The sequence below is a fragment of the Perognathus longimembris genome, chromosome 25 (genome assembly GCF_023159225.1).
Source record: "Perognathus longimembris pacificus isolate PPM17 chromosome 25, ASM2315922v1, whole genome shotgun sequence".
NCBI classification, from domain to species: Eukaryota; Metazoa; Chordata; class Mammalia; order Rodentia; family Heteromyidae; genus Perognathus; species Perognathus longimembris.
This window is the reverse complement of record NC_063185.1, coordinates 15,121,074-15,148,639: the sequence shown is the minus strand read 5'-3', so window position 1 is coordinate 15,148,639 and position 27,566 is coordinate 15,121,074. Positions and strand designations below refer to the sequence as shown.

At 50.0% G+C, this 27,566-nt stretch overlaps 1 protein-coding gene and 1 long non-coding RNA gene across 3 annotated transcripts in view; one reads left to right on the top strand and one right to left on the bottom strand.

Moving 5' to 3' along the window:
• Positions 1–2,514: 2,514 nt before the first annotated feature.
• On the bottom strand, positions 2,515–12,694 carry LOC125341920. Its single transcript, XR_007209107.1, has 3 exons — positions 12,411–12,694; positions 12,036–12,040; positions 2,515–2,527 (listed from the first exon to the last, which is right to left on the bottom strand). It is a non-coding gene; the product is annotated as an uncharacterized LOC125341920 (long non-coding RNA).
• The window catches only part of Vdac1 (voltage dependent anion channel 1), a 30,465-nt gene continuing 13,951 nt past the window's right edge, over positions 11,053–27,566 (top strand). Inside the window, exons 1-5 of one of the 2 annotated variants that reach the window (XM_048334047.1) lie at positions 11,053–11,122; positions 24,337–24,409; positions 25,174–25,223; positions 26,692–26,844; positions 26,930–26,982. In XM_048334047.1, coding sequence (XP_048190004.1) covers positions 24,343–24,409; positions 25,174–25,223; positions 26,692–26,844; positions 26,930–26,982 — 323 coding nt within the window. In that variant the 5' untranslated portion in view covers positions 11,053–11,122; positions 24,337–24,342. Of the gene's footprint in view, positions 11,123–12,902; positions 12,932–24,335; positions 24,410–25,173; positions 25,224–26,691; positions 26,845–26,929; positions 26,983–27,566 lie in introns of those variants that run through there. The other variant, XM_048334046.1, reaches the window with a different exon arrangement.

The following is a 27,566-nucleotide window of genomic DNA, read 5'->3' as shown; positions in this document are numbered from 1 at the left end:
GCGGCCATTGACTTGGAGAATACTTCCACCTGGTGGCAAATTTGTGGAAGTGCACCATAGAATGATCCACTCGGGAGCGCAGTGAAGGAGGCCCGTCTCAGAGAGGCTTGGTAAGGGCCTCAAAGCTGGGACCAAAGAAGCCTCAGATGAGGCCAGTCGGGCTGTGCAAGGCAGTCATTGGGAACAAGATATTTCCCTATCAGTTTGCTCAAGTGTTTAGCGATATTAAAAAAAAATTAGGCCCTTATTCCCCTCCCCCCGCCCTTTTCTACATTTCCTTAGCATTTCTCTGATTTAGAATTTAGCTCCATAGGTTTACGTCAAGGAAGGGGCCCTGAGTGTCATATCCAGCTTTTTGCATGATAACTCTGTTTGGCTAGATGGGCTTTTTTTGTTGTTGGTAGTGGTGGTGGGGCTTGAACTCAGGGCTTAGGCACCATCCTTGAGCACTTTTTGCTCAATGCTAGTACTCTACTGCTTTGAGCCACAGCTCTACTTTCTGGTTATTAGTTGGAGATAAAAGTCTCACAGACTTTCCTACTTAGGCTGGCTTCAAACCATGATCCTCAGATCTCAGCCTCCTGAGTAGGTAGGATTGCAGGAGTGAGCCACTAGCATCCAGCTACATAGGCTCTGTCCTCCCTATTGTATGCAGAATTCCTTTCTCTCTCTTGCCTTGTCCTTACCTTTCTGGTTGTTGTGCCAAGTTGCAAGACCACCCCCAAGAAGACCACCGAGATTCAGACACTCCGAAATGCAAAAGCAAGGCAAGGGTTTATTTAACGAGCTGCCAACTCGGGCCTCGTCCTACCCACCGACACAGCGGAGGTTAGGAGGAAGCCCCGAGCTGTGATTACACAGGGCTTATAAAGGCAAAGAACAAGGTTACAACAATCAGCTGTGCAAGCAAGATTAGCACACAGGTACAAATCTGATTGGCTCAGGGTTCGATTCTAAAATGGGGTTCACGTGGTGGGGCCTGACTTCAAAGTCTGGCACCTCATTTCCCCCTTTTTCTTTTTGGTACCTTGGGAGCCAATCATGGCTCCATTCTGTCCATTTCAATGGCTTGCATGTCTAGGGGATGATATAGAGGTAAGGCATGGGCCAGTAGGGCCCAATGTAGTAACCAAAGGGCCTGTCACCATTTCTTACAAGAATAGTCTCTGTACTTCTGTTTTGCATGCCTCTAGTTTATCCTGCCTCATCTTCCCCAAAACAACTCTGGTCCCTTGATTTTAAAGGGGGGCTGATGGGTGAAGATCATCCATCTTCTGTAACTTCTTCAGGCTGACTCAGGGGCGTTGACCTTACCTAGCCAGGAACCTATAGCCTTAGTCTACTTTTCCAAGGGACTGCAGGATTACTGCAAACTGAAAATTAACTTTCAGCTATACAGACTTACCATTAGCTCTATAGTGTTTAGTATCCAAATGTAAGCAACAAAATAATACATAAACTTCTCAACTGTGCTCTAAGGGTCGGGTGGCTATAGCCGTACTCCTGAGCAAGCCCAAAACTACCTAAAATAAGGGGGTCACCTCACTTTGGAGTGAGCTGCCAAAATGACATCAACACTTATCCAGGGTAGTAAGGAAAGAAGGCAAAAAGAAAATTATAACAATATTCAGTCTAACTTTCTTTTCTTGAGGCGAAGGCGAAGCGGCTGAGTTGGGTGCTTGGAGACCTCCCATGTTCCATCACGGTAGTTGTCATCCAGGGCAAAGGGGTCAGCTGGCCTGGCGTGGAAGCAATGAACCCAAGTGGCGATGCCGTCTAGTGTCCCTTCCACCGTGGTTAATCTGTTGATTGGGGGCATTGGCAAGCTGACAGGCCTTTAACAGATCTCAATAAGGACACAACACAATCTCAGGTCTACAAGCTTTCTTTCCTAAACAGATGTATCAGCTTAAAATTCTTACTGCCAGTCAGGGCTTTGAGTAAATGCGGGGGGTGAGATTTTAATCTATCCTCTCATTTGACAAACTTACCCTTACTAACCACTATCACAGATGACTGGCAAATTCCTGCCCAGTAGACAGACATGGGCATTGGAAAGGCATGCTTATGAACTATTCTTCTAGGACTTCCCGGCTTTAACTTTTGAAAGGCCAACAGTAGTGACTCTAGGATCTGACACCATCTCTGCCATCCAAGCAGTGGCTTACTGCCTCTGGATGCTCCATCACTTTTGTCCCAGGAGGAGTGACTTTTGACTTGGACTCAGGGCCTGAGTGCTGTCCCTCAGCTCTCCAGCTCAAGACTAGCACCGTACCACTTTTGAGCTCCACACCACTCCGTTCCCAGCACTCTGCTGGCTGATTACAGACAAGTCTCTCACAGGGACCTTTCTTTGCCCGGGCTGGCTTCGAACCGCAGATTCAGATCAATGAGTCTTATAAGGGGCCACTTTACTCCAATTATAAGCAACAAGGTGGTCCACACAGAATTTTTAAGCATGCTCTCTTACCTGGAACTTATTAAGGGTCAGTATTAGATCTTGACAAACTTGTAGGAATCACCTGTGCTTCTGTGGGCCTGCTGGAAACTGTTACAAAAAACCTACAAAGAAGCTGGAATGGCAATTAAACATTTTGGTAGCCATAATTCTCCCTTTCTCACTTTGCAATAATTATTTAGGACAATTTTACTTCCAAACTTCTTATCTAGAAATGTATTCTTGATTTCCAAAGCCTTTCTAACACTAACACAACACTTTAGCTTTTATCTGCATTGGAAAAACTGAAGCTCACAGACATTCTGAAACCAGGTGCCGCCCTTTGCCTACAGACTGCTTGTTTCAAAAGAGCCTCTTTTTTTTTTTTTCCAGTCCCAGTTACTGCATGGCATGAAGACCTTTGAACTCAAATGACAATTTTTCCTTAATGCAAGAATTACAATTAGAAATACTTATCCATTCAGCTTTCCAATATATTAGTGAGAAACATTGGCCCATTTTGCCATTTCTTCCTACATACATAGAGTTAATGAGAGTTTACTTCTATGCCATTAGTTTAATATATATCCTTTTAAATCCAAATTTCTGATACTTAGCTCTGATTTTTTTAATTAAACATTTTTAGCGTACCAAATAATTTTCTGCTTAAGAAGGCTGGGTGGGGGTCCCCCCAGAGTTCTTTCTGTGGACACTCACACTCTGATTGTGAACCATCGCCTGTACATCTTTCCAATGAGCTATGCAGGTTTGACACAAAAGAGACTGTTAGACTTACAAACAACACAGAGATGACAGCGCAGCATGGTGAGGTCACTCCCTGCCACCTGTGGGTGGCTTGGGCTGGCCCTATGTTCACCCTGTCGGCGGCTGCGGGTCAGGACTTGGACTTGGGGCTGATGCGTCCGTGTCCTGGGCTGTCGGCGCCGTTGAGTTGACTGGGCAGGACCCTCCGGAGCGGAGGGCACAGCTGAAACATTTTCCTCAGAGTCCTCCTCTTGTAGAGTTAACTGGGATGGGGAGTATGGAGCGGGAAACATTTCCTCCTCCGTGCTTCCTCCCTATGTCAAAGCTCCCTCAATTTCCTCAAAGGTGGACCATTCTGACTTGCACAGGGTGATCCACTTTTCCTTTTTAAGGGCCACACCTTGGTTCTGAGCTATCTCCTTAACCTCCCTCCAGTGAGCTAGGATCAAGTCTAGGGGGCTAGATGGAGGTCCTCAAGATAATACAAAAGGAGGAAAACACACAGGCCTAAGAAAAGCTACGAGTTGGAGATCTCCCAAGCTGGCCCACAACCTCCTACAAGGGTGCAGAAGGAATGGACCCGAGTTGGCCCACAACCTCCTGCAAGAAGGAGTGGACCCGAGTTGGCCCACAACCTCCTGCAAGGGTGCAGAAGGAGTGGACCCGAGTTACATGTTGGAGATCTCCCAAGTTGGCCCACAACCTCCTACAAGGGTACGGGAGGAGTGGACCCAAGTTGGCCCACAACCTCCTGCCAGATAAGCAGAAGGAGCAGACCCAAGTACAAGGTGGGGGGTTGAGTCTCGTTTAGGAGGCCCTCCTGGTCAGTTCCGGCCAAAAACCAAACTGACTCGCGCCCTACAAGTATAAGCAAAAGCAAAACAGACAGACAAATGAACAGCGCTGTTTTCTTACCTTCGGAGTCTGGGATCTCGGGGTCTCTGGGGCTATCCCGGACGAGCCCCCAAATGTTGTGCCAAGTTGCAAGACCACCCCCAAGAAGACCACCGAGATTCAGACACTCCGAAATGCAAAAGCAAGGCAAGGGTTTATTTAACGAGCTGCCATCTCGGGCCTCGTCCTACCCACCGACACAGCGGAGGTTAGGAGGAAGCCCCGAGCTGTGATTACACAGGGCTTATAAAGGCAAAGAACAAGGTTACAACAATCAGCTGTGCAAGCAAGATTAGCACACAGGTACAAATCTGATTGGCTCAGGGTTCGATTCTAAAATGGGGTTCACGTGGTGGGGCCTGACTTCAAAGTCTGGCACCTCATGGTGTGTGTGGCTCTCACTATGGGTAACACAGTATGGCAGCCCTCCCCAGAAGCTAGCACCTTTGTATTGGACTTCCTTGCCACCTTAACTGGGATGGAGTAAGTTCTGTTCATTCCAACTTACTGTGATAGCAGTACAGTACAGGCTGATGCCTGTCATCCTAGCTACTCAGGAGGCTGAGATTTGAGGAACATGTTACAAATCCAACCTGGGCAGAAAAGTCTGTGAGACTCTTATCTCCAAGTAACCAGCACCAAGCTGGAAGTAAAGCTGCGGTTCAGGTGGTAGAGTATCAACCTTGAGTGGAAAAAGCTAAGCAAGAACACGAAGGGGCCCTGAGATCAAGGCCCAGCATAAAAAAATGTACTCTGATGCAGGGGTAAGTAAACATTTTCTGTGAGGTGGAGCTGTGGCTCAAGGGGTAGAGGGCCAGTTTTGAGTGAAAAGGCAAGGGACAGTGCCCAGGCCCTGAGTTCAAGCCCCTGTATCAGCAACCAGCGGGCACTAGCTACTCAGGAAGCTGAGAGCTAAGGATCAGGGTTTGAAGCCAGATAGGGCAGGAAAGTCTGTAAGACTCATATCTCCAATTAATCTCCAGGAAACTGAAGTGGAGCTGTGGTTCAAAGTGGTAGAATGTTAGCCTTGAGCAAAAAGAGCAAGGAGACACCAATACCCAGGCCCTGATGTCATGCCCCATCCCTGACAACCCTCCTCAACCAAAAACAAACAAACAACCCCCTCCCCATCCCAAAACAGGGAGTGCTGTTTAACTTAGCCTCCACCTGAAATTCCTTCCTTTTCCTGTGACTATATAAGACCAAATCCTTTTATCCTTGGCCTGCTATTATTCCAAGATCACTCAAGGTGCTTGGGCAGAGTGCAGGCTCCAGCTGCATCCTGCAAATATGAATGGAAAACCCTGAGGGTTGACCTCCCCTCCCCCCTGCAGGCTCTCCAGTTTCTAGATGACTCTCTGTTGTACCTCATTTGGACAATCTTCACATCTTTCTATTACCCTATGTCCAAGTTGGGATTTTCTTGGGCTGATTTTTGTCCCTCTAAGGATACTTTGTGTCTCTTAAGATTTGGGTGGCTTTAGATTGATTTTTTTTCCCCTAGAAGGCTTTGAAAACAAATATTCTGCAAGCCCTAGGAAATAAGATCTGTCCATCTGCTTTATCTTGGGGGAGCTCCTGGGGCACTCAAGTCTGTCCCTGGAGGTGGGCAGGCTTACCCAAGAATTGCCTGTGTTTTGGTGGAAGCAAAGTCAGATTCTCTATCTATTCAGATTTACTCTGTGTGTGTGTGTGTGTGTATGTAATAGTGAAGTTTGTGTTTGGGGTTCCTGTGTGGAGCCTTTGGCAAAATTAAGGGGGAGCAGGTATGCAGCCAGAAGCAGCAAGAAGTGGCTCAGCCTTCTTCTTATGTAACCATCTTGGTAGAATTTGTTTTTGTCACTTCAGGGCAGCAGAGTCGCTAAGTTTAGATTTGAATCTGAGACTTTTGAACTGGGGCTGCTGGCTGTGGCCAGGAGGGCTGAGTCGGGCCTCCACAGCTTCTTCCTCAAGCAGCTGGGAGATGAGAGAGCAAAGAGGGACCCCCCAAACATCCTTCCTCCAGCAGGAAATACCAGAGTGGAGCCAGTGAGCACAAATAGGTGGGGTGGGGATAAAGGCTGAGATACTTGGAGCCTAGAGGCCAAGTTGGCTGCTGATTTGTTGTCTGTCTGACTGTCTGTCTGAACTCCCCTCCAGCCAGGTCAGAAGGGGTGGTGGTGGTGGTAGCGAGGTAGGAAGCAGTCCATAGCTTCTGAAGGTAGCTTTTGGAGAGCCAGAAGCTGAAGATCTGTGCCTGGAGAAACCAGAGTTCAGGCCTTCTTGGTCAGAGTATGTGCACATGTGTGTTGTGCACACATACAAGGCAGTGGTGTGTGTGTGTGTGTGTGTGTGTGTGTGTGTGTGTGTGTGTGTGTGTCTGTATTGGTACTGGGGCCTCAAGTCAAGGTTTAGGTGCTGTCCCTTAGCTTCAAGGCTGGTGCTCTACCACTTGAGCCACAGCTCCACTTCCAGTTTTCTGGTGGTTAGAGATAAGAGTTTCAGGGAGGGGCTGGGAAAACAGCGTAGTGGCAAGAGTGCTTGCCTCGGGGCTGGGGATATGGCCTAGTGTCAAAGAGTGCCTGCCTCATATACATGAGGCCCTGGGTTCAATTTCCCAGCACCACATATACAGAAAATGGCCAGAAGTGGCGCTGTGGCTCAAGTGGTACAGTGCTAGCCTTGAGCAAAAAGAAGCCAGGGACAGTGCTCAGGCCCTGAGTCCAAGCCCCAGGACTGGCCAAAAAAAAAAAAAAAAAAAAAAGAGTGCTTGCCTCATATACGTGAAGCCCTGGGTTCGATTCCCCAGCACCACATATATAGAAAATGGCCAGAAGTGGTGCTGTGGCTCAAGTGGCAGAGTGCTAGCCTTGAGCAAAAAGAAGCCAGGGACAGTGCTCAGGCCCTGAGTCCAAGGCAAGTTTCAGGGACTCTATCCAGGCTAGCTTCAGTGTCCCTATTAATTGTAAATCTCAGGGAACTGAGCCCCCTCCCTGCCATGTGGTAACTCCCTAGCAGGAAGCACTGAGCTCTCTGAGATTACTGTGGGCACTATTTATGTCAGCGAAAGGACACAGGTGAAATCAGCCAAGAGAAGAGAAGCTGGAAGGGTCCTCCACAGAGCTGCTTAGCTGTCTTCACCTGAAAGGGTCAAGGCTGAAATCTCCTCCCCACAGCAATGATGTGAGACCACACATAGGGAGCCTTGGCAACCAGAGGAGCAACCTTCTCAGCCTTGGTATCTATAGTCTATATTGGGGGCTCATGGTTAGCTGCCATTGGTCACTTGTGTGGCTACCTCAGTCTCCAGTCTTATCAAGGATTAGCTGCCCATGCCTATATTCATAGCCAATGTGATTAAAGCCTACATGATAAATCACTCTGTTGGTTTATCTGACATGCTCTGCTCCCCCCTTAAATCATTTTGTTAGTTTGTGGTAGGGATGGCTTGCATCCAAAATGAAGATACTTGCTGGATCCTGCAAGGATTAGAGTTTACCTTCCAGAGGCCAAAGGCTGGGCCTCTGTTTGGGCAAGGTTAAATTCTTCCTTGCACAAGCAGATTAAACAGTACTCAGCCTGCACAGGGGGGTGAGCTCAATCTTCAAGGGGGAATTGACTGTGGACTGGACTGGATTCTGGTATGCTCCCAAGGTGTGCAATCCTCAGGGAGGGGAGGGGAGGGGAGGGGAGCGGAGGCACTCCAGGTCAGCCTTACCCTGAGTCACTCATCATTTCCTTTCCAGGTGTTGCCATTGTGACAGCCCCGGGGAGGTAGTAGGATGGACAAGTCAGAGCCAGTCTGCTACCCTCATGCCTCACTCAATTCTTCAGGAGCAAACCAACATTTATATAGTTAGAAGTCATGCTATGCGCTGCTGGGCATTGGTGGGTCATTCCTATTATCCTAGCTACTCAGTGAAGGATTGACCCCCCACCCCCCACCCTATTGCCCCGGGGTCATACAGACACCAGGCAAAATTCCAGGTTTGAGCTGACCTGCCTTAATGGGCAGGCAAGGCAATTCACCTAAGTCCATCTGTAAACAATCCATTATGGGTCCAAGGACAAGCCATCAGCTTCCTAGACCCAGTGTGCTTTCAGTAACCTCTGCCTCCTTGCTCAGACCCCTTATAAGCCTGGTCCCAAATTCAACCCCTTGCACAACCTCCAAACCCTCGGGAAGGTCTGTGCTCCTCGCTGTTCCTCAACAGTCCTCGCCTGTTGATGGTGAGTCCAACTTATTCCTTTTCCATTCTCCTCTATTTTCCCAACACTCAGGATGCTGAGATCTGAGAATCACAGCTCCCAAAACAGCCTGGGCAGGAAAATCCACCAGACTCTTATCCCTAAGTAACCACCAAATAGCTAGACGTGGAGCTGTGGCTCATGTAGTAAAGTGCCAGCTTTGAGAAAACAAAACAAAAATCCAAGTGAGAGTTAGAGGCCCCGTGTTCAACTTGCAGGCCAGTCTGTCTACATGTGGGTGTGAGCGCCCGCACACCAAGCTTGTGAAAAGAAAAACTCAAGATTCATCTCGACTTGAGTCCTTCTCAGGGACTCTTCTGAGCTGGGACAAACAAAAGCTGGATTATTGAAATGACACAGGGAAACCCAAACACAGGAAGAAAGGGGTCACTCAGGAAATAGGCCCAGAGCCACGGTCTCCTGAGGGCAGTCCTTTCTTGGCTCCATGAAATGCCTGCTTTGGCTGGTCAAGACCAACAGAGCTGCCAGCCAGCCCCCAAGATGCCAGGGGGACTTGGGAAGGCACAAGGCTTTCCCTGCATTCTCACTGAAACGGTTTCTTAGTTCAAATTTGCAAGGGAGGACCTGATTGGGCAGGCTTGAGTGAGGTGCTTACCCAGCCCAATAAACTGTGGAGAAGCGGGTGGGGGTGTGGCTGAGGGAGTGAGGATTATATCCGATTGCAAAGGCTGCCTGCCTCCCTCTCTTCCTCAGGGGGTGTGGCTGGGAATTCAGTGATGACTCACTCTGAGTCACCTTTGGGTGACTCCAAATTAGTTCTAACCCCAGGGCTCCCAGGCTCTCTCTGTTTATTGGGTGTTTGTTCTTTATGTGTTCCATTTGGAATTTACAACACTTCGCAGTTGAGGATCTGGAAAAAAAAAATTTTCTTTTTACTCAAGATCACAAAGTGACTTAGAACCTGACCCAAGTGGCACTCAGGACAGCTAGGGAAGGGGCTCAAGGGGAGAGGTTGGGAGGAGGGGAAGGGAACCGCCAAGTCTTGGAAAGGAGTTGGGATGGAACTGGAGGGACAAGGAGGACTTTGGACATTTGTTGCTAGCCTCACAACTAGGACACATTGGCCCAGACAATTCTAAGATTCCTGGGGCCCGTTTTGTGTGTGTGTGTGTGTGTGTGTGTGTGTAACTGTCCTGCTCTTTCCTGGAGCTCTTGTCCTCCCAAACTCTTCCTCACTGGATACTCAAGTTGCCTCAGTAGCTTCCCCTCTCCACTCTTTTCTGGGAGTGAGTTGCGCCTTCCTTCGTGTACATACAGTTGGGAGTCTGGGAGTCTCTAGTAAATGGAGCAGGGCCTGGAGTGGCTATCCCAGGTTCCCCAGGATCTATTTAGTTGGTGCTGAGAATCAAACCAGGGCCTGCCGCATGCTAAGCAAGTGGGCTTAGTTAGCACTCTTAGCACTGACTGATCGTTTTGAAAACTGTATATTTTTGTCTTTTTTTTTTTTTTTTTTTTTTTGGTACTGGGGATCGAACTCAGGATGTTGCACTTGCGAGGCAAGCGCTCTGCCACTGAGCTACATCCCAGCCCTCCTGATCCATTTCCTTCTTTCTAGCTCCCTGGAACACCGTTTCTAACCCGGGTGGCCTATTTTCCATTTAAGTCTGCCGCCTCCACCCAGCGGCAGGCCACCTTGGATCGCCTCTACCAATCACAGCCGGCGGGCTGTCTGTCTGTGAGTCAGGGTTGTGAGTCCCTCATTCGGCATCGCCTTCGCGGGTCCTTAAATGCCTGAGGCCGAAAAGAACTTCCTGTTGGTCAGGGTGATGGGGCTGGGGTGGTCTCCATCCATCCATCCATCCATCCATCCATCCATCCATCCATCCATCCATCCATCCGGGAATCGATGAATTCCTGGTTGGGCCTGGCACGGGTGGCTGCTGACCTCAAGCGGTGAACTGGGGAACCCGGAAAGTTGAGGGTCCCCGTCCCCGCGTACCAACCGATTCCCGGCCGGAATGGCAGGCTCTGGCCGGACCCGGGTCCCCGGAGCTGCTGCTGCTGCTGCTGCCACCGGCCGGTTTGCAGAACCCGCGGTGACCTTGAACCGTGGGACCCAGGACGCCTCGCACAACTTCAAGGTGCTCTTGACCGCGCAAAGGCTCGGGAAAAGGGGTTTGGCGAGGGAGGAATCCGGGTCTGCATACCGTTCCGTCCCAGTGTGGGGAATCTCGCGCCCTTTGTAAGCGTAGGGGAGGGGGGGGTTCCCCGGGGGTGCCCCCCCCACCTCACCGCCTCTCCAACCGGAAGACCCTCCTCCTCCCGCTCCACCACCACCACCACCACCACCACCACCACGGCTTCCATCCCAGGCTGGAGGATCCAGCCGGGCCCCGCGTGTCCCCGAGCACGCACGCACGCCCGCCCGCCCCGCGCGCACCGCCCCCGCCTCCGGCCACCCCGTGCCCGGGCGCACGCAGCCCCTGGACGCGCAGCCGCCGCCTGCAGGATCGCGCAGCTGCTGCGGGCGCGGAGCGGCCCCGAAGGCCTAGACCGGGGATCGCGGGAGCTTAAGGGGGCCTGGGGGATCCGGAGGGGCCCCCCCCACTCCACCCCACCCCACCCCGCCGTCGCCGCTGCTGCTGCTGCTGCTGCTGCTTCGTGGGGCGGAGCCTGGGGGCGGAGCTCGCCGAGCCCCGGCGCGCTGAGGGAGAGGGAGAGGGGGCAGGTCCGCGCCGCCGCCGTGCGCTCCGCCCCGCCCTCGGCCCGCGCCCTCGGTTCCTCCTCGCCGCAGCCCCCGCCGTAGCTGCCGCTGCTCCGGCCTCCACCGCCTCCGAGGTAGGCGCCTTGGGGAAGGAAGGGCTTGTGGGCTCGCCGGCCCGCGCTCCCGAGTCTCCAGGCGGGCCTCTGGGGGAGGGCGGGGGAGGGGGGGGAGGCGATTTCCCGGGAGGACCGGGCGAGGGTTGGAGGGCCTAGGAGTCCGGGCTCCGGGAAGCGGAGCCCGAGGGCGGCTCGACCAGGCCTTGCGTGGGTCACCGGCGGGGACACCGAAGGCCCGGAGGACGGGCCGCCGAGTGATCCAGGGTCCAAGGCTGGTGGTGATCGTGAGGACGAAGGTCCCCGGAGTTGCCGCATCTGGGGGTGGGGGGGTGGGGGGGGTGGCGAGCGGTGGTGTGGACCTGCGGGCGGAAGGGCACATGGGCCACCGCGTGGAGGCCCAGCGCGCCTGGGTGACCTTCCCCGGCGGCGCCCTCTGGTCTTCGAACCTGTCCTCAAGGCTTGGGTAGGGAGGGACCCTCCGGCTGCTCACACTCGCCAGGCTGGACTCGCGAGGTGGTGGTGGCTAACCAGGAACCCCCTCTCCCCCACCCTCCCCCGGGATAAGCTTCCCTGACAGACCATACCCCCCCTCCACCCCCCCACCCCCGAACCCCGGCTCTTGCACGCCCTGGTCGGCCCACGCGGGGGGAAGAAGCTGGCACCCAGCACCCCCGGCGCGTGCCAGCAGCGCCTTCCCCGGGCCCCGAACGGGTTGCTGAGACTCCACTTTTGAGGGCTAGGACTTAGGGATTCTGAAAGAAGGGCCCCCCCCACCCCCACCCTTTCCCCATCCCCCACCGTCGGCGATGCGGCCCTCTTGGTTTTAGGAAGGGTTCTGGCTCATTCATTCCTCAAACGTGACTAGTTCCGAGCCTGGCAGTGACCCACGCCCCTGGTGATTTGCCCCAAGGCCACACGGCTTGTTAGATACCAGGCCTCAGTTTTCTCTGTCTGTAAAATGGGAGCAGTTCTGTTCTTCCTTCGTTAGATTTTTGGGGTGGGGGCGCAGAATCCAAGTGAGTCGACGAACAGGAAGCCTTCAGAACAGTGCCTGTCATGCAAGAGGCTTCCATGGAAACGGGGACATTTACCTTGATGCATCTGGGGAGGATGGAGCCTATCCTCTCCCCCCACCCCCAGCCATTTTTGCTCCCCGCGGTGTCTTGGAAGGGATTCAGTAAATGTAGGTCCTGTTATTTTGTGGGTCCTGGCTAACATTACTAATAAGCATTCAGATAACAGGTATCTATCCAGATAGTAATTTTTGTCAGTTTACAAATTGGCAAGCTGAGGTTGGGGCACGGACCTTGAATGCAGGAGTAGAGCTGAGAAGGTTGGGCTAGGCGTCTTCCACCTGAAGCCCCCACCCCCCCTTGACTAGCAGAAGAAGGGCTCCCCCTTTGCCTAGACTTAGGTTGGTGGCAAGGCCAAGGCAGATTACCCAGACCTGCCATTTCTATCTTTCTCATTGAACTCCTAGAGGGTCAGACCCAGGCCCTGGCAGCCTTGTCTTCAAGGTCTGGGGTGGAGCTACTTGTAACAAAGTATGTGCTTCCTAAGGGCTTGTGGCTGTGTCTATAAATGCACTCTTTGCAGCTCTTTCTAACTATTCCAGTGAATGATACATAGTATCACATTAAATGGTGGTGGAATTACTGAATAGGCAGAGGTAGGGGCTGAAGGTCCAGACTGTAGTCCTTTGATCCTGGACATCTCTGTTTCAGAAAATAGCTTTGGCCTGGGTATCGGTGGCTCACACCTGTCATCCTAGCTACCCAGGAGGCTGACATCCGAGGATCACCGTTCAAAGCCAGCTGGAGGAAAGTCTGAGAGAGAGAGAGAGAGAGAGAGAGAGAGAGAGAGAGAGAGAGAGAGAGAGAGAGAGAGAGAGTGTGTTGGTTGTGGGGCTTGAAATCTGGACCTGGGCACTGTCCCTGAACTCTTCAGCTCAAGGCTAGTGCTCTGCCACTTTGAGCCACAGTGCTACTTCTGGTTTTCTGGGGGTTGATTGGATATAAGAGTCTCATGGGGGGCTGGGGATATAGCCTAGTGGCAAGAGCGCCTGCCTCGGATACACGAGGCCCTAGGTTCGATTCCCCAGCACCACATATATATATGGAAAACGGCCAGAAGGGGCGCTGTGGCTCAGGTGGCAGAGTGCTAGCCTTGAGCGGGAAGAAGCCAGGGACAGTGCTCAGGCCCTGAGTCCAAGGCCCAGGACTGGCCAAAAAAAAAAAAAAGAGTCTCATGGACTTTCCTGCCCTGGCTGGCTTTGAACTGCAGTCCTCAGGTCTCAGCCTCTTGAGTAGCTAGGATTATAGGTGTGAGCCACCAGCACCATTCTGTGAGCCCCCCCCCCACACACACGAGAAAAGAAAGAAAGAAAAGAACATAGCTTTGTCTAGCAGAGTCACAAGTATTTAAAGAGCTATAATGGTAGGTATAGTCTAGAGCAGTGAGAGAGAGAGACAAGCTGGTTTCTCTCTTGAAATAACTGCTTTAAACACAGTCTTTATTCCATGACTTTCCAAGTTTCATGGAAAAGTTGTTCAACTGGTGTTTCTGGGCTCGAAGGTAGGGTGACATGGGTGAATGGGTACCTATCTGAGTCCTTGGGCCTGGTGCCTTTCTCCTTCCCTGATGGGTGTGTTGGGGCATTTTCTAGAGCTGAACAAGATGCCTGGTCCCAGAGATTGGGTGCTTGCTGCTGATTTCTTAGTGTTATTTCTGTTAGTCTGAAATGGGGTTAATTGAGGCATGGCTTATTAGTAGTGCAGTCTGAATGGGTCCAGGCATTGAGTTGGTACCTGTGGGTCTCACTCTGTGGAAATGGATCGTTGTAGACTGAATTCTAAGCTGAAGGTGAGAGCTAGCTCACCCCATCTTTACCAATAAGATGCCCCTGAGGCACCTCAGGCTGCTTCAGCCTTGATGAAGTTTCCCATGATATGGGGTCAAGAGGCCCTGAAGGTGGCCTAGAGGTTAGGGCCCCATGTGTCTGCAATCCATGGCCTTGGGCTCTTCCCAGACTCCTGTGGTGGGTGGCCTTGGGCCTGGGCATGGTCCTCCTTGCTTCCTTGCTCACAAGGATTGTGTGTGTGTGTGTGTGTGTGTGTGTGTATGTGTGTATACCAAAGTTTGAACTCACTAGGTACCCTCTTTTAGTTTTTTAATTTAAGGCTGGTGCTCTAGCACTTAAGCCACTGCTCTACTTACAGGTGTGTGTGTGTGTGTGTGTGTGTGTGTGTGTGTGTGTGTTGGTTTCAAACCATGATCCTCAGATCTTAGCCTCTTGAGTAGCTAGGATTCCATGTGTGAACCACTTGCCCCTAGCAATTCTTAAGGTTTTTTTCCTTAACCACAACTGGGCAGGAAAAAGCTCTAGACGTGGTGTCTAAACACTTAGACGACATGAGCCAAAGTGTCTCGTACAAGTTAAGTCACTTTCCCGTGCCTCAGTTTCTCTGCCGTGGTAGCATGTTCATCAGCATTGTCACAGTCATCATAGTCCATCCTGGCGTCTCCATGTATGTTCTGTGTCACTGCAATATAAGTTCTGTGCTTGGGCACAGAAGTGAGGTGTTGATAGATGGATGGGCGGCACTGGGGCTGGGCCCTCCCTGGCAGTCCATTACTGGTGTCTTCATACTGCAGTCACTGCTCTGTTTTCAGGGGCTAATAGCTGTGGATGCCTTTGGAAAGGAGAAATTGCTATTCAGATGGAACATGTTATTCTTTCACACCGATCAGATGCAGCTCAGGGTGCTTGGCATTGGCTAGCTGGCAGCGGACAGTGCTCAGGGGATTTGCCCTGTAGCTGGAGAGCACAGTTGTGCTGAGGTGGGAGGCATTCGTCTACCACCTGACTGGACAGCAGTCAGCCAATCAGCCAAACAATGCTTCCTTATGGACAGAGTGGACTCTGGACCTTTTGGTTCAGGGAATATGCTTTGTAGCCATTATTCTAATAAGAAATACACAGAGGAAGGCTGGGGGGTGAGGGGGTAGCTCAGTGGTAGGGTGCCAGCTTAACATGGATCAAGCCTTGAGTTTGATCTCTAGACTCACAACAGAAAAGAACATGATTGAGCTGGGAATGTGGCTTAGTGGTAGAGCACTTGCCTAGCGTGCATGAAGTCCTGGGCTTGATTCCTCAGCACCCCATAAACACATAAATGGAAAAAGCTGGAGGTGACACTATGGCTCAAGTGGTAGCCTTGAGCAAAAAGAAGCCAGGGACGGTGCTCAGGCCCTGAGTTCAAGCCCCAGGACTGGCCAAAAACATAAACAAAAAAACTCGATTACACCTCTATAAAGTGAAAACCTAGCTGGGTGTGTGGGCCTGCTGTGTACCAGCGTGCATGACACCGTGCTTTCTATTGAGGAATCAATGTTGTCCTCTAGGCCTCTGAGCTAGGGGCTCTTTCCTGTGTTAGAGCTGAAGGAAAAGGAGGTGCAGAGAGGTTGTGACTGGAATGGTGGGATAGGATTTGAACCAGGCTCTCCTGATTCCTGGATGGCTGTCGGTGTTAACCCCAGGGACCAAGCTAGGCAGAGGGACTCCAGGGAACCTGAGGTCAGACAGGAGAGTCCTTTTACGCCTGGACCCTAAGCCCTGGCATGTTAACTGCCAGCTCAAGCTTTCTCCCCTGAGCCCCATGGGTGGATAGGCAGACTGCCCAGAGTCCACGGCATTCTTCTGAGTCTCATGGAAGCCTGTGCTGCTGGTGACGGCCCAGCTTCCAGGGTGTTCTAAAATAGAATCAACGCCTGGAAAGCGGGGCTGCCCCCGGTGAGATATCCGAGAAGGGGGGAGGCCAGGGCAGCTGCGGTGGCAACACAAACCTGCCATCAGCTCTGCCTACATCAGAAATCAGGAACTGTACCCTGGGCTCTGCCTCGGCCTTGGGAGAAAGTGTGTGTGTGTGTGTGTGTGTGTGTGTGTGTGTGTTTCAGGAAGGGATGCTTATGAGTGTGTTCTGGCATTCAGAGCTGTGCTTTTCCTGGTCTCTAGGGGTAGAGAGTTGCTTTTGCTCTAATCGAATACAGGCTGATCTGATGTCTCTTCTGTAGGCTAGCACACTGTTTTTTTTTTTTTAATAGGGGAACCATCTGGAATAGAGTTGGTAAAAACAGTAGGTCCAAAGGCCTTCCCACAATTCTGTCTTCCTAAGAGGAATCCTGGGATGGCGAAGGGCAGTGGTGTAAGGTTCTGGCTGCTGAGTTTTTTTTTCTCCAGGCCTTTGGTGCATATTTGCTTGTGGTAATTTGGGTTCTTAAGGAGGGGTGATTTGTAAAGATAGGATCCAGGTACTGAGGCCTGTGGAGGGGGTGGTTCCTGGCAGGGTCGGGTTTGAGTAGGGGCTCAGCAGGGAGGGAGCCTTCCATCTCTTCCCTAAATTCCCATGTTTGTTTAAGCATATCCCATTGGCTGAACTCAGCCATAAGCCCACTGATAACAGTCCTTAACCATCCACACTGGTACTCAGCCAGATGGAAAGGAGAAAAGTGGATCTGGAATGACAAAACATGTCCAATAGAGTAGATTATACCCACTACCACTGTTCATTGAATGATGCCCCTGTGCCCTAAACTGGCCTAATGTCACACTCATTTCATGGCTTGTTTCTTTGCAACAATCCCTTTAGTCCCATTTTATAGGTGAGATCTTATCTGTATAAGTGGTATGACCAAGGTCACAGCCAGGGAGAGATTGTGTGTGTGTGTGTGTGTGTGTGTGTGTGTGTATGTGTGTGAATCATAGGGCTTGAACTCAGGGCCTGGGTGCTGTCCCTAAGCTTTTGCACTCAGAGCTAGTGCTTTCCTATTTTGAGCCACAGCACCACTTCCTGGTATCTGGTATTAATTGGAGATAAGAGTCTCATGGACTTTACTGCTGGGATTGGGGTTGAACCATGATCCTCAGATCTCAGCCTCCTGAGTAGCTAGGATGACAGGTGCCTGGAAGAGTTTAACAAAGGGATTATTTGCAAAAATGGAAGTAGAGTATAGGGTACTTGAGAAGGGAGCCTGCCCAGGCTGACCCCTGCCAGGCCATGACCCTTCTGTATAGTCACTGTCCTTCCTTCCTTCCTTCCTTCCTTCCTTCCTTCCTTCCTTCCTTCCTTCCTTTCTTCCTTTCTCTCTCTCTCTCTCTCTTTCTTTCTTTCTTTCTTTCTCTTTCTTTCTTGTCTGAGACTAGGACTTGAATGCTTTCACTCATAGAATGATGCTCTACCACCTGAGCCATGTCTTCAACCCTTCCCCCCCCCTTTTTTTTTTAATTAAAGCTGGTGCTGTCACTTGAGCCCCAGCTCCACTTTTGCTGGTTAATTGTAGATTAAAAGTCTCACAGACTTTTCTGTCTAGGCTGGTTCAAACTGAGATCTTCAGACCTCAGCCTCCTGAGTAGCTGGGAGTCTAGAAGTGAGCCACCAGTGCTCCACTGTAGTCACTGTCTTGTGGTCATCTAGATGGCTGGGAAATGCCCTGGCAGGTGGGTGCTAGCAGCCTTGCTGCCCATTTGCCTTTGGAGGGGGTGTCTCACCTTCTTTGGGTCTTGTCTGTGTTTGGAAGACTTCCCCTTGGCTGTTTCTAATTGAGCTTTGGCACTCACAGCCACCCTTTTGTAGTGGCTATTGGTTCTTAGGAGATACCAAGGTTTCCCTTTCTGGACCGTTCTAGGGGAGCCACAGCAGAGAAGAGGGGTCACACGGGGATCTTATGTACAGGAACAGAGCCTGCTCTGCTAAGGCCTGGGAGGTGGTGAAGGAGGTGAAGAAGGGGAGGAGGAGGAGGAAGAAGAGGAGGAGGAGTCAGGCCCACTGAAGTGGGGAACAGAGTGGCTGAGCCACCCATGTCACTTGGGATTAAAATGCACTCTCATAGGTACTGGGTGATAACCCTATTTCCCAGCCTGGTTTCAATTTGCTTCTGGAAAGCTACCTAGTAGCCTTTCCTTCTGAAGTCCCACTGCAACACTGTTGCAATGTGGTTTGTAACATTTCCTATTCTTAGAAAAAGTATCAATGTATACAATGTAAACAAAGAACAAAAACTAAAAATTTTTTTCTTCCAGTCCTGGGCCTTGAACTCAGGGCCTGAGCACCATCCCTGGCTTCTTTTTGCTCAAGGCCAGCACTCTACCATTTGAGCCACAGTGCCACTTCTGGCTTTTTCTATGGATGTGGTGCTGAGGAATCGAACCCAGGGTTTCTTGTATGTGAGGCAGGCACTCTCCCACTAGGCCATATTCCCAGCCCACTAAATTCCTCTTTGAACCCCTTAATCACCTTTCTTCTGCAGATGTAACTGAAAAGCCAAGGCCAAGTTTACAGACAGCTGAGGTCTTTCCACACTTTCCCTCACTTAGTCACATGTTTATGAGCACATAGTATATGTAAAAAGATCTTCCTTGAATCACATGGGATTAGAAACTTTCTGTGACTTGCTGTGTGTGTGTGTGTGTGTGTGTGTGTGTGTGTGTGTGTGTGCAGGCTTGAACCCAGGGCTTGAGCACTGTCCCTTAACTTTATCACTCAAGGCTAGCTAGCACTCTATCACTTGAGCCAACTCCACTTCTCGCTTTTTGCTGGTTAGTTGGAGATAAGAGTGGACTCTCCCGCCTAGTTTGGCTTTGAACCACCATCCTCAGATTTCATCCTCTCTTTGATTACAGGCATGAGCTGCTGGGGCCTGGCTTGTGACTTGGTGTTCATTCAGCTATATCATAGGCAGCTTTCTGGGATACCACGTGGAAATTTACCTCATTATTTTTGATAACCACATACATGGTTCCTTAGTCTCTGAGTACCTTAAATTTTGTTCATTTCTTTCCCCATTGATGAGCAGTTAGGTTGTTTTTGGATTTTTGTGTTGCAGGTAAACTCGGGATGAATTCCTTTGTGTATTTGGGTTCCTTGGGTCCTGGTAATAGGGCAGGTTCCTAGGAGTGAAACTGGCACTAGGGTGAATGAATGAATGAATGATTTTTTTTTTGCCAGTCCTGGGGCTTGAACTCAGGGCTTGAGCACTGTCCCTGGCTTCTTTTTGCTCAAGTCTAGCACTCTACCACTTGAGCCACAGCGCCACTTCTGGCTTATTCTATATGTGTGGTGCTGAGGAATTGAACCCAGGGCTTCATGCATACGAGGCAAGCACTTTACCACTAGGCCATATTCCCAGCCCATGAATGAATGAATGAATGAATGCAGGGTGAGTTGCCTAGCAGTTGCCTTCTAAAACAGTGTGTATGTTGTACCTACTCTATACACTATTGAGTTTTCCATACCATCTCAGGTGTGTGTGTGTGTGTGTGTGTGTGTGTGTGTGTGTGTGTTGGTCCTGGGTCTTGAACTTGAACTGAAGGCCTGGATGCTGTTCCTGAGCCTTTTATTTTTTCCCATCAGGACTAGAGCTCTACCACTTGAGCCACAGCTCCACTCCTGACTTTTTGCTGGATCTGAACCTCCAGAGTAGCTAAGATGGCACCTGGCTATACCTCCTTTACATTTTTGCCAATCTTCTGATGGAGCTTTCCAAACACAGATGTGGCGGTGCCATCTCCTGAAGACACCCTGTTTCCTCAAGGTGGTGGTGGGCAGCGGGTGTGTGTGTGGGGTGCTAGTCCTAGTTCTCTGCTTGTCCCCACTCAGCATTGCTGTGGCTCTGCACAGTGAGTTTCTACTTCCTGGTTATATTGTCAATTTCTTTGCCCCTACGTCAGCTAAGTTTCTTTCCCCTGTAAGTTTTCACTCTTTTATTTTCCCCCTGGCTGTCTCTGCTTCCCTCTTCCTTTCTTCCTTCTCTCTCTTTCTCTCCATAGATAGATAGATAAATAGATAGATAGATAGACAGATTCTGCCTATATGGATTGGCCTTGAACTCAGAGGTTCAGAGATCGCACAGCCTCAGCTTCCTGAGTAGCTGGAACTAAAGGAGATCACCACCAGACTTGGCTTACAATAATATTAGGATGCTCATTTGATCATTCACTGACGTAATGTATATTTATATTTATACCTACCATGTGCCAGGCCTTAGTATCTTTATATATAAAGCGTGCACGTGTGTGTGTACTGAGGCTTGAACTCATAAAGCGCGAGCGCCCGTGTGTGTGTGTGTGTGTGTGTGTGTGTGTGTGTGTGTGTGTGTGTGTGTACTGAGGCTTGAACTCAGGATCAGGGCACTCTCCCTTACCTTTTTCACTCAAGGCTGGTGTCCTACCTTCTGCTTTTTGCTGGTTAATTGGAGATATATGTCTTGTAGACTTGTTTTGCCCTGGCTGGCTTGGAACCTCAATCCTCAGGTCTCAGCCTCCTGAGCAGCTGGAATTACAGGCGTGAGTTAACAGACACCTGGCTTATACACACATAGCTTTCTTCACATTTTGAATAGACTTCATGACAGGCTCTGAGGGGCTCTGAGTTCCGGGGTGTGGTGGTGGAGTAGGTGTAGGGGGGTGGGGGCTCAGTGAGCAGAGCAGCTGTCACTGCCTTGTAGCTGATGAGTCAGGGAAGATGTGACCCCCCCCCTTTTCCTCCTCCAGAATGGAGGTTACATAAACGTGTTGTGCAGACCATGTTGGGGTGATACACAATCCCTTCCCTTTGAGCGTCCAGTATTGCTGGATTTACATTCTTTAACTGGGGTGGAGCTTGCGTAATTTGTTCCCAAGGTCAGCCAGGGAAGGGTTGGTGAGGTAGGGTGGCAGACTGTGGATGAGGACCAGGGTGTGGCTTGCTGGCCCTTGTCAAGGTCATCAGTGAACACCAGCTGATCTCTTTCCTGTCCATGCTGGTCAGGAACGCCCCCCCCCCCCCAACCCCCGGTTCTGCCCTACAGCCTGTACTAAGGCAGAGAGCTGTAGTCCTGTTTTCCCAGGCTGCTTTCTGCCTTCTGTCTATGCAGGGTGGGCTGCCTGGCTTGTGTTAGGCTGCCCTGCTTTCTGCTCAGCCCTCAGGGCCGGGGTGGATGCTCAGGCAGCATCTGTGCCTCCGCCGCCGCAACTGAGCTGTATAGCAGAAGCAGTGAGTGATAGGTGAATGGAGGGACTGAGGGTCCCCTCCCCCAGTTCAGTTTGGGGGGGGGTAGATCTTGTCTCTGGGAGACAAGGAAGCAGATGCTGGGCTCTCTTTCCTCTGGCCCTGGCCTGAGGAAACAATGAAGAGTGTCCTTTCTCCTGCAGAATTGGCTGTGAGAACTGTGTGAAGTGGATATCTCGTGTAGGTGCTGTTGGTGGTTTTAAGAAGGCAATACTAGCTCAGAGTTGGTGGCTCTATACCTGTAATCTTAGTCACTCAGGAGGCTGAGATCTGAGGATTATGGTTTGAAGCCAGCCTAGGCAGGAAAGTCTGAGACTCTGAGCCAAGGTATAGCTTCCAGGCCCTGAATTCAAGCCTATGTATGTAAGTATACACAAACACACACACACAAACACACACATATATATATATATACACATGCATATATACATGTATATATATGTATATATGTATATATACACACACATCCCAAAACAAAACAAAACCCCCCACAGTGCTGTTCTTAATCCTATTGGATAAGTGCTGCAGAGAATGGGAAGAAACCATACCAAGAGCCCAAGGGGAAGCCACAGTTCTTGGTGATGGGGGGCCTTGGCTGAGGACCAGCAATGCAGTGGTCTATGTGGGTGTTGCCTCAGACCCAGGAAGAAGTTGGATTCCCTTCCTGTACCGTTTTCCGGTACACTGCTGTACTGGGGAGTGCACCTGACCGAGGCCTGGAACCAAGGAGGTTCGGTTTCCTACTCAGTGTTTAAGGGGACCAGAAAGGGTGTGACACACATGTGAGAAAGCCAGCATCCAAATGGTTAACATAAATGCTGGCACTGGAGACTGTTTTAATGAACTGGCAAGCTCTGGTACTAAATAAAAGAAGTGTGGTAGGCCTTCAAGGAAGGAAGCCCACTGCCACAGAAAGCCTGGTCCTGTGTGAGCTCTGCCATTCTAACTCCCTTGTCTGCCCTTGGCTTATAATCTCCTTAGTGGCCGAGGCTGCTGTTTGCTGTAGGGGGAATGTTTTTTTTTTTGACAGGTGGCATTGTATATTGGATCTTGGGGATTAGTGATGACAGTGCCTTTAGAATATATTAAATGATGTCCTAGTCAGGCGCTGGTGGCTCACGCCTGTAATCCTAGCTACTCAGGAGGCTGAGATCTGAGGATCATGGTTAAAAGCCAGCCCAGGCAGGAAGGTCTATGAGAAAGACTTTTCAATTAACCACCAAAAAGGCAGAAGTAGAGCTGTGGCTTATGTGGTAGAGTACCAGCCTTAAGTGAAAAAGCAAAGCAAGAGTACCCCCAGTATTAACACACACACACACACACACACACACACACACACACACACACACACACACAATGGATCTTTTGCCTTTTTCCCAAGGGAGAGACTAGTCCAGATTTGAAGGCTTCTGGGTCCTGCCTTTTTTGGTGGTACCACAGAATAGTAGTGAGGAAAAGTGTTCCGAGCTTTGGGGACACTTAGCGGACCCAGAATTGTTGCCAGTGGCTTGTTCCTTCCTTGCCCCAGGCTGAGTTGGTGAGGGACGGCACTGTAGAGAAGTGTTTTGTCCACAAACGACTTCTTAATCCTAGTAGGGATGGAGAATGTTCTGGGCCATCTGCCATGATGTTCTGCAAGTCTGCTGGGCTGTGTTACCTCAGCTTCCAGTCCAGCGTTGTTTGGTGTTGATTTCGAGGCCCCTTCTCCAGGACCTGGTTTGTGGTTTCCTGGTCTGAACCTGGGGTGCATGTGTCTATGTGGATTAGTGTGGATGGAAAGATCCAGTGGGAGGACAGGAGTTCTCAGACCTGACCGAGCCAGCAGGGGCACCCTACGTTGGATTGTGTTTCCTCTCACTCTCTTAACCCCATAATATAGGCTGACCCAGCCATGGTTCCAGCCTGCTCCTGTGCAAGAAATAGCAGCAGCAGCAGCAACAAAAATAGAACAGAGTAAACAGCTCACTGTGCTCTTCTGCACAGGTGAGCAAGGCATGTGCAACAAGGCCTGCACCAGAGTTCTGTGATTTCACCTAGGGGAGTTTACAGTGCCTCGTTCTGCATCGTGTACCCCAGGTTTCCAAAGATTGTCTGCAGTGTCTTATAGGGGAAGGCCTTGGTCAGCAAGACCCCAGTTGTGGAGTTGTCCCCTGGGATCACTTGAACCCCTTGTCAGGGGCCTCCCGTTCTCAGGAACATGTGTCCATTTGTGTCAATACTGATATGACTAACTTTACATAGAGTGGTGATTTAGTTATGCTGTATGCATGCATGCCTGTATCTTATTTTATTTTATTGTTGGTTGTGGAGCTTGAACTCGGGGCCTGAGTTCTTTGGCTTAAGGCTAATTCTCTACCACTTTGAGTCACTTCCCATTTTCTGGTGGTTAATTGGAGATGAGTCTCATGGACTTTTCCTGCCTGGGCTGGCTTTGAACCATGATTTTAGATTTCAGCCTTCTGAGTAGCTAAGATTACAAGTGTGAGCCACTGGCACCTGGCAAGTGCTATTTATTTTTATGCTGGTCCCGGGGCTTGAACTCAGGGCCTGGGTGCTATCCTAGCCCCCACAAGTGGCTAGGATTATAGATGTGAGCCACTAGACCTGGTTTAATTTTTATTTTATTCTTTGGTAATATGTAGATTTTTTTTTTTGCTTGACTAGAGTTTATTGCAGGCTCTATGGAGAATATGGTATCTAAAAGTGAGTTCCTCAAAGTACAAAAATCTGATGAAAAGTTGGGATTCATTCTGCTCACAGTAGGCTCAAAAGCTCTTGATTTCTTTTCAGTGCATTTTATGTCCCAGCAGCCGACATTTTGTAAGATGATCTGTTTTATTGGCAAGTGTCCTGCAGTTCAGTAAAATAGCTAGCTCATGGGAATGTGTCTTTGACAGTTAATTCATTCAGCAAATATTTACTGACATTTACTATGTCCTGGGCCCATGTGAAGGCCTGGAGATGCCCAGGAAGAGAGGTCAAAGGTCAGGCTGATCTGTCTGCCCCTCCCCCCTCCCTCCCAAACAATACAGCCCGTGCTTCTCTACCCATAACCTGGGAACTTAGGGTTCTTGGAATTCTCAGTGGATAATTTTTATTGGTTGTTAACTGTGTCTAATAAACATCATTGATGGTAAACTAATTTTTATAATTACCAGCGCCTTTATTCTGGTGGTTCTTTTATTGCAGCAGAAGATGGCTGTGCCTCCCACGTATGCCGATCTTGGCAAATCTGCCCGGGATGTCTTCACCAAGGGCTATGGTAAGAGTCAAGGGAGGCCAAGGCCCTTCCACACACAAAATGGGTTTGGTGTGTTTGCATTCCACCCCCCCCCCCCCCCAGGTAAATCTGGGAGATCAGATCAGCTCTTGAGAACTTCCATGTTGGGGAAACAGGATCAGCTTGCGGCGGCTGGTTGTGTCACACTGCTGTGTGTGAAAGTGCACACTCATTTTTTTCCTCCCTCTCACAAGTGTTCAGCAGCTTTGTGGCTGCTGCCACCTGCCTTGGAGCTCGGCTTCTATATTTAGCCTAATGTGCCCATGAGGCCCAATGACTCTGTGCCAGCTGCCAGCCACCACCTCTCCGGCCCTGCTAGGAGCAACAGGCAGGGCCCAGGTGGAGCCAGTGCGTAGTTATTCTGTCTGTTGCTATTTCATGGTAGAGTTCTCACCATGGAGGGCTTTATTTTATTTTAATGTATGTGTGTACTTAATGAACTTACTTTTTTGTGCCCATCTTGAACTCAGGGCCCTGGGCACTGTCTCTGAGCTACTTTTGCTCAAGGCTACCACTCTATCACTTGAGCCACAGTGCCACTTCCGGCCTTTTCTGTTTATGTGGTGCTGAGGAATCGAACCCAGGGCTTCATGCATGCTAGGCAAGCACTCTACCACTAAGCCACACTCCCAGCCCCCAAGGGCTTCCTTTTAGAAAGAATTTCCAAACAGCCATAATGGAAGCAGAGATACTGTTCTTTGATTAAGTGATTTAACCTGCTTACAGTTGTTTTCTTCTTTCTTTAGGATTTGGTTTAATAAAACTTGACTTGAAAACAAAGTCTGAGAATGGATTGGTAAGTTGTTCAACTGTCATGGACATTTGTCATCAATCAGCACACACCTGGCTGACAGTCTGTGGTTTAGTGCATCTCTATATTGGGTACTCTGAAAACCAAGCTGGGAGACCCTGCTTCAGTAGTTGTTAATATTCACAGGAAAATGAGGGTGGCCTCAGTTGTACTTTCCCCTTCTCTGCCTTCTCCTCCCTCCTCTCCCCTTCCCTTTTCTCTTTTTTGGTTCTGGGGATCAAGCCTAGGCCCCTGTATGTAGGGTACTAGGCAAGTACTCCCCAGCTGACCAGTCTTTTGTTTTTAATTTGTTCTTTTTTAAATTCTTTTTTGTACCCTAGCTCAATCTTAGTCATTTCTAATTTTAAAATGGACTCATGTTATTCAAAACAACAACAAAAGCCAACACCGTAGGCCAGCTGCCACTGTCTCATGCCTAGAATCCTAGTTACTCAGGAGGCTGAGGTTTGAAGTCAGCACCAGGAGACAAATCCACAAGACTTTTAAACTCCAATTACCTATCAAAAAACCCAGAACTGGAGGCATGGCTCAAGTGATAGAGCACCAGCTGAATGAGAGGGCCTGAGTTGAAGCCCAGGATTATCACGAACAAGACAATCTTAGAGCTTTTTAGACTGTAACTGTAGCAGCTGTTAAAAGGGAAGAATTCAGAGGTAGAATTTTCACTCTGCCAACTGTAGCTCAAGTTGACTTTTTCTCTGACCCAGTCTGAAGGAAGGATGGAAGAGGGCTCCAGGGGAAGAAGGAGCTTTCTCTCAACCGCCCCCCCCCCAAACCCCCAGAAAACCTCCCTCTAAGATACGTTACCCCCTTTCACATTTTCAATATCTAGGCAAACTGTAGAAGTAGCACTCTGTGTGTGTGTGTGTGTGTGTGTGTGTGTGTGTGTGTGTACTCGCGCGTACTGGTGCTTGAACTCAAGGCCTGGACACTATCCCTTAGCTTTTTTTTTTTTGGCCAGTCCTGGGCCTTGGACTCAGGGCCTGAGTGCTGTCCCTGGCTTCTTCTTGCTTAAGGCTAGCACTCTGCCACTTGAGCCACAGCGCCACTTCTGGCTGTTTCTTATATATGTGGTGCTGGGGAATGGAACCCAAGGCTTCATGTATACGAGGCAAGCACTCTTGCCACTAGGCCATATTCCCAGCCCCCCCTTAGCTTTTTTGCCCAAGGCTGGTGTTCTACTATTTGAGTCATAGCTCTACTTCTAGCTTTTGGGTAGTTAACTGGAAATAAGAATCTCATAGACTTTCTTGCCCAGGCTGGCTTCAAGCCACAAATCCTCAGATCTCAGACTCCTAAGTAGTTAGGATTACAGGTGTGAGCCACTGGCATCTAGCCAGAAGTCCCTTTTGCCTGCACATGCTTAGCAACTCACCTGTTGCTTAAAGGCCTAGAGTGGTAGGTGGCCAGGGCATGTTGTGCTGCAGGCCGTGACTCTCCCTCTCCTTTGAAGGAATTTACCAGCTCAGGCTCAGCCAACACCGAGACCACCAAAGTGAACGGCAGCCTGGAAACCAAGTATAGGTGGACCGAGTACGGCCTGACGTTTACTGAGAAGTGGAACACTGACAACACACTAGGCACTGAGATTACCGTGGAGGATCAGGTGAGGCCGCCCACGGGAAGACACGGACGGGGTAGCCATTCACATGGGCTTGTCTCATTAAACCTACTGATTCTTTTCTGTTCAGCTTGCGCGAGGACTGAAGTTGACCTTCGATTCATCCTTCTCACCAAACACTGGGTAAGAGTTGCATCTGTTTTCCCATGAAGACATTCTATGATGATGCTATGGATCCTGGAAACCCTTGGAGATAAAGGGTTTTGGGGGATGAGGCTGATGTCACCTCAAGTGGGGTCCCCAAGACCTATAGATTCAAGATCTCTGATTTTGTTTCACCACCAGGACACCTAAACATTCATCCTTTAATCAACAGTGCTGCAACAAGCACTGTTTATTTTAGGAAAAGTATTCATGCAACAGTTACTTGGTTTTCTTCTTCTTTTTGCTGCTGGTCTTGGGGCTTGAACTCAGGGCTTGGGTGCTGTTCCTGAGCTCTTCTTGCTCAAGGCTAGCGCTCTATCCCAGCATTTTGCTGGTTAACTGGAAATAAGAAGCTCACGGATTTTCCTGCACAGGCTGGTTTTGTACTGCAGTCCCCAGGTCTCAGCCTCCTGGTAGCTAGGATTCTAGGCCTGAGCCACTAGTACCTGAACAGTCATGTTTTCTGAAAGATTCCACACTGTGTTTGTGGCCCTGGCTGCAAATATCTGGATTTCACTAGGGATGCAGCATTTCATATGAGCGGAGCTACCGGTGACGTTCAT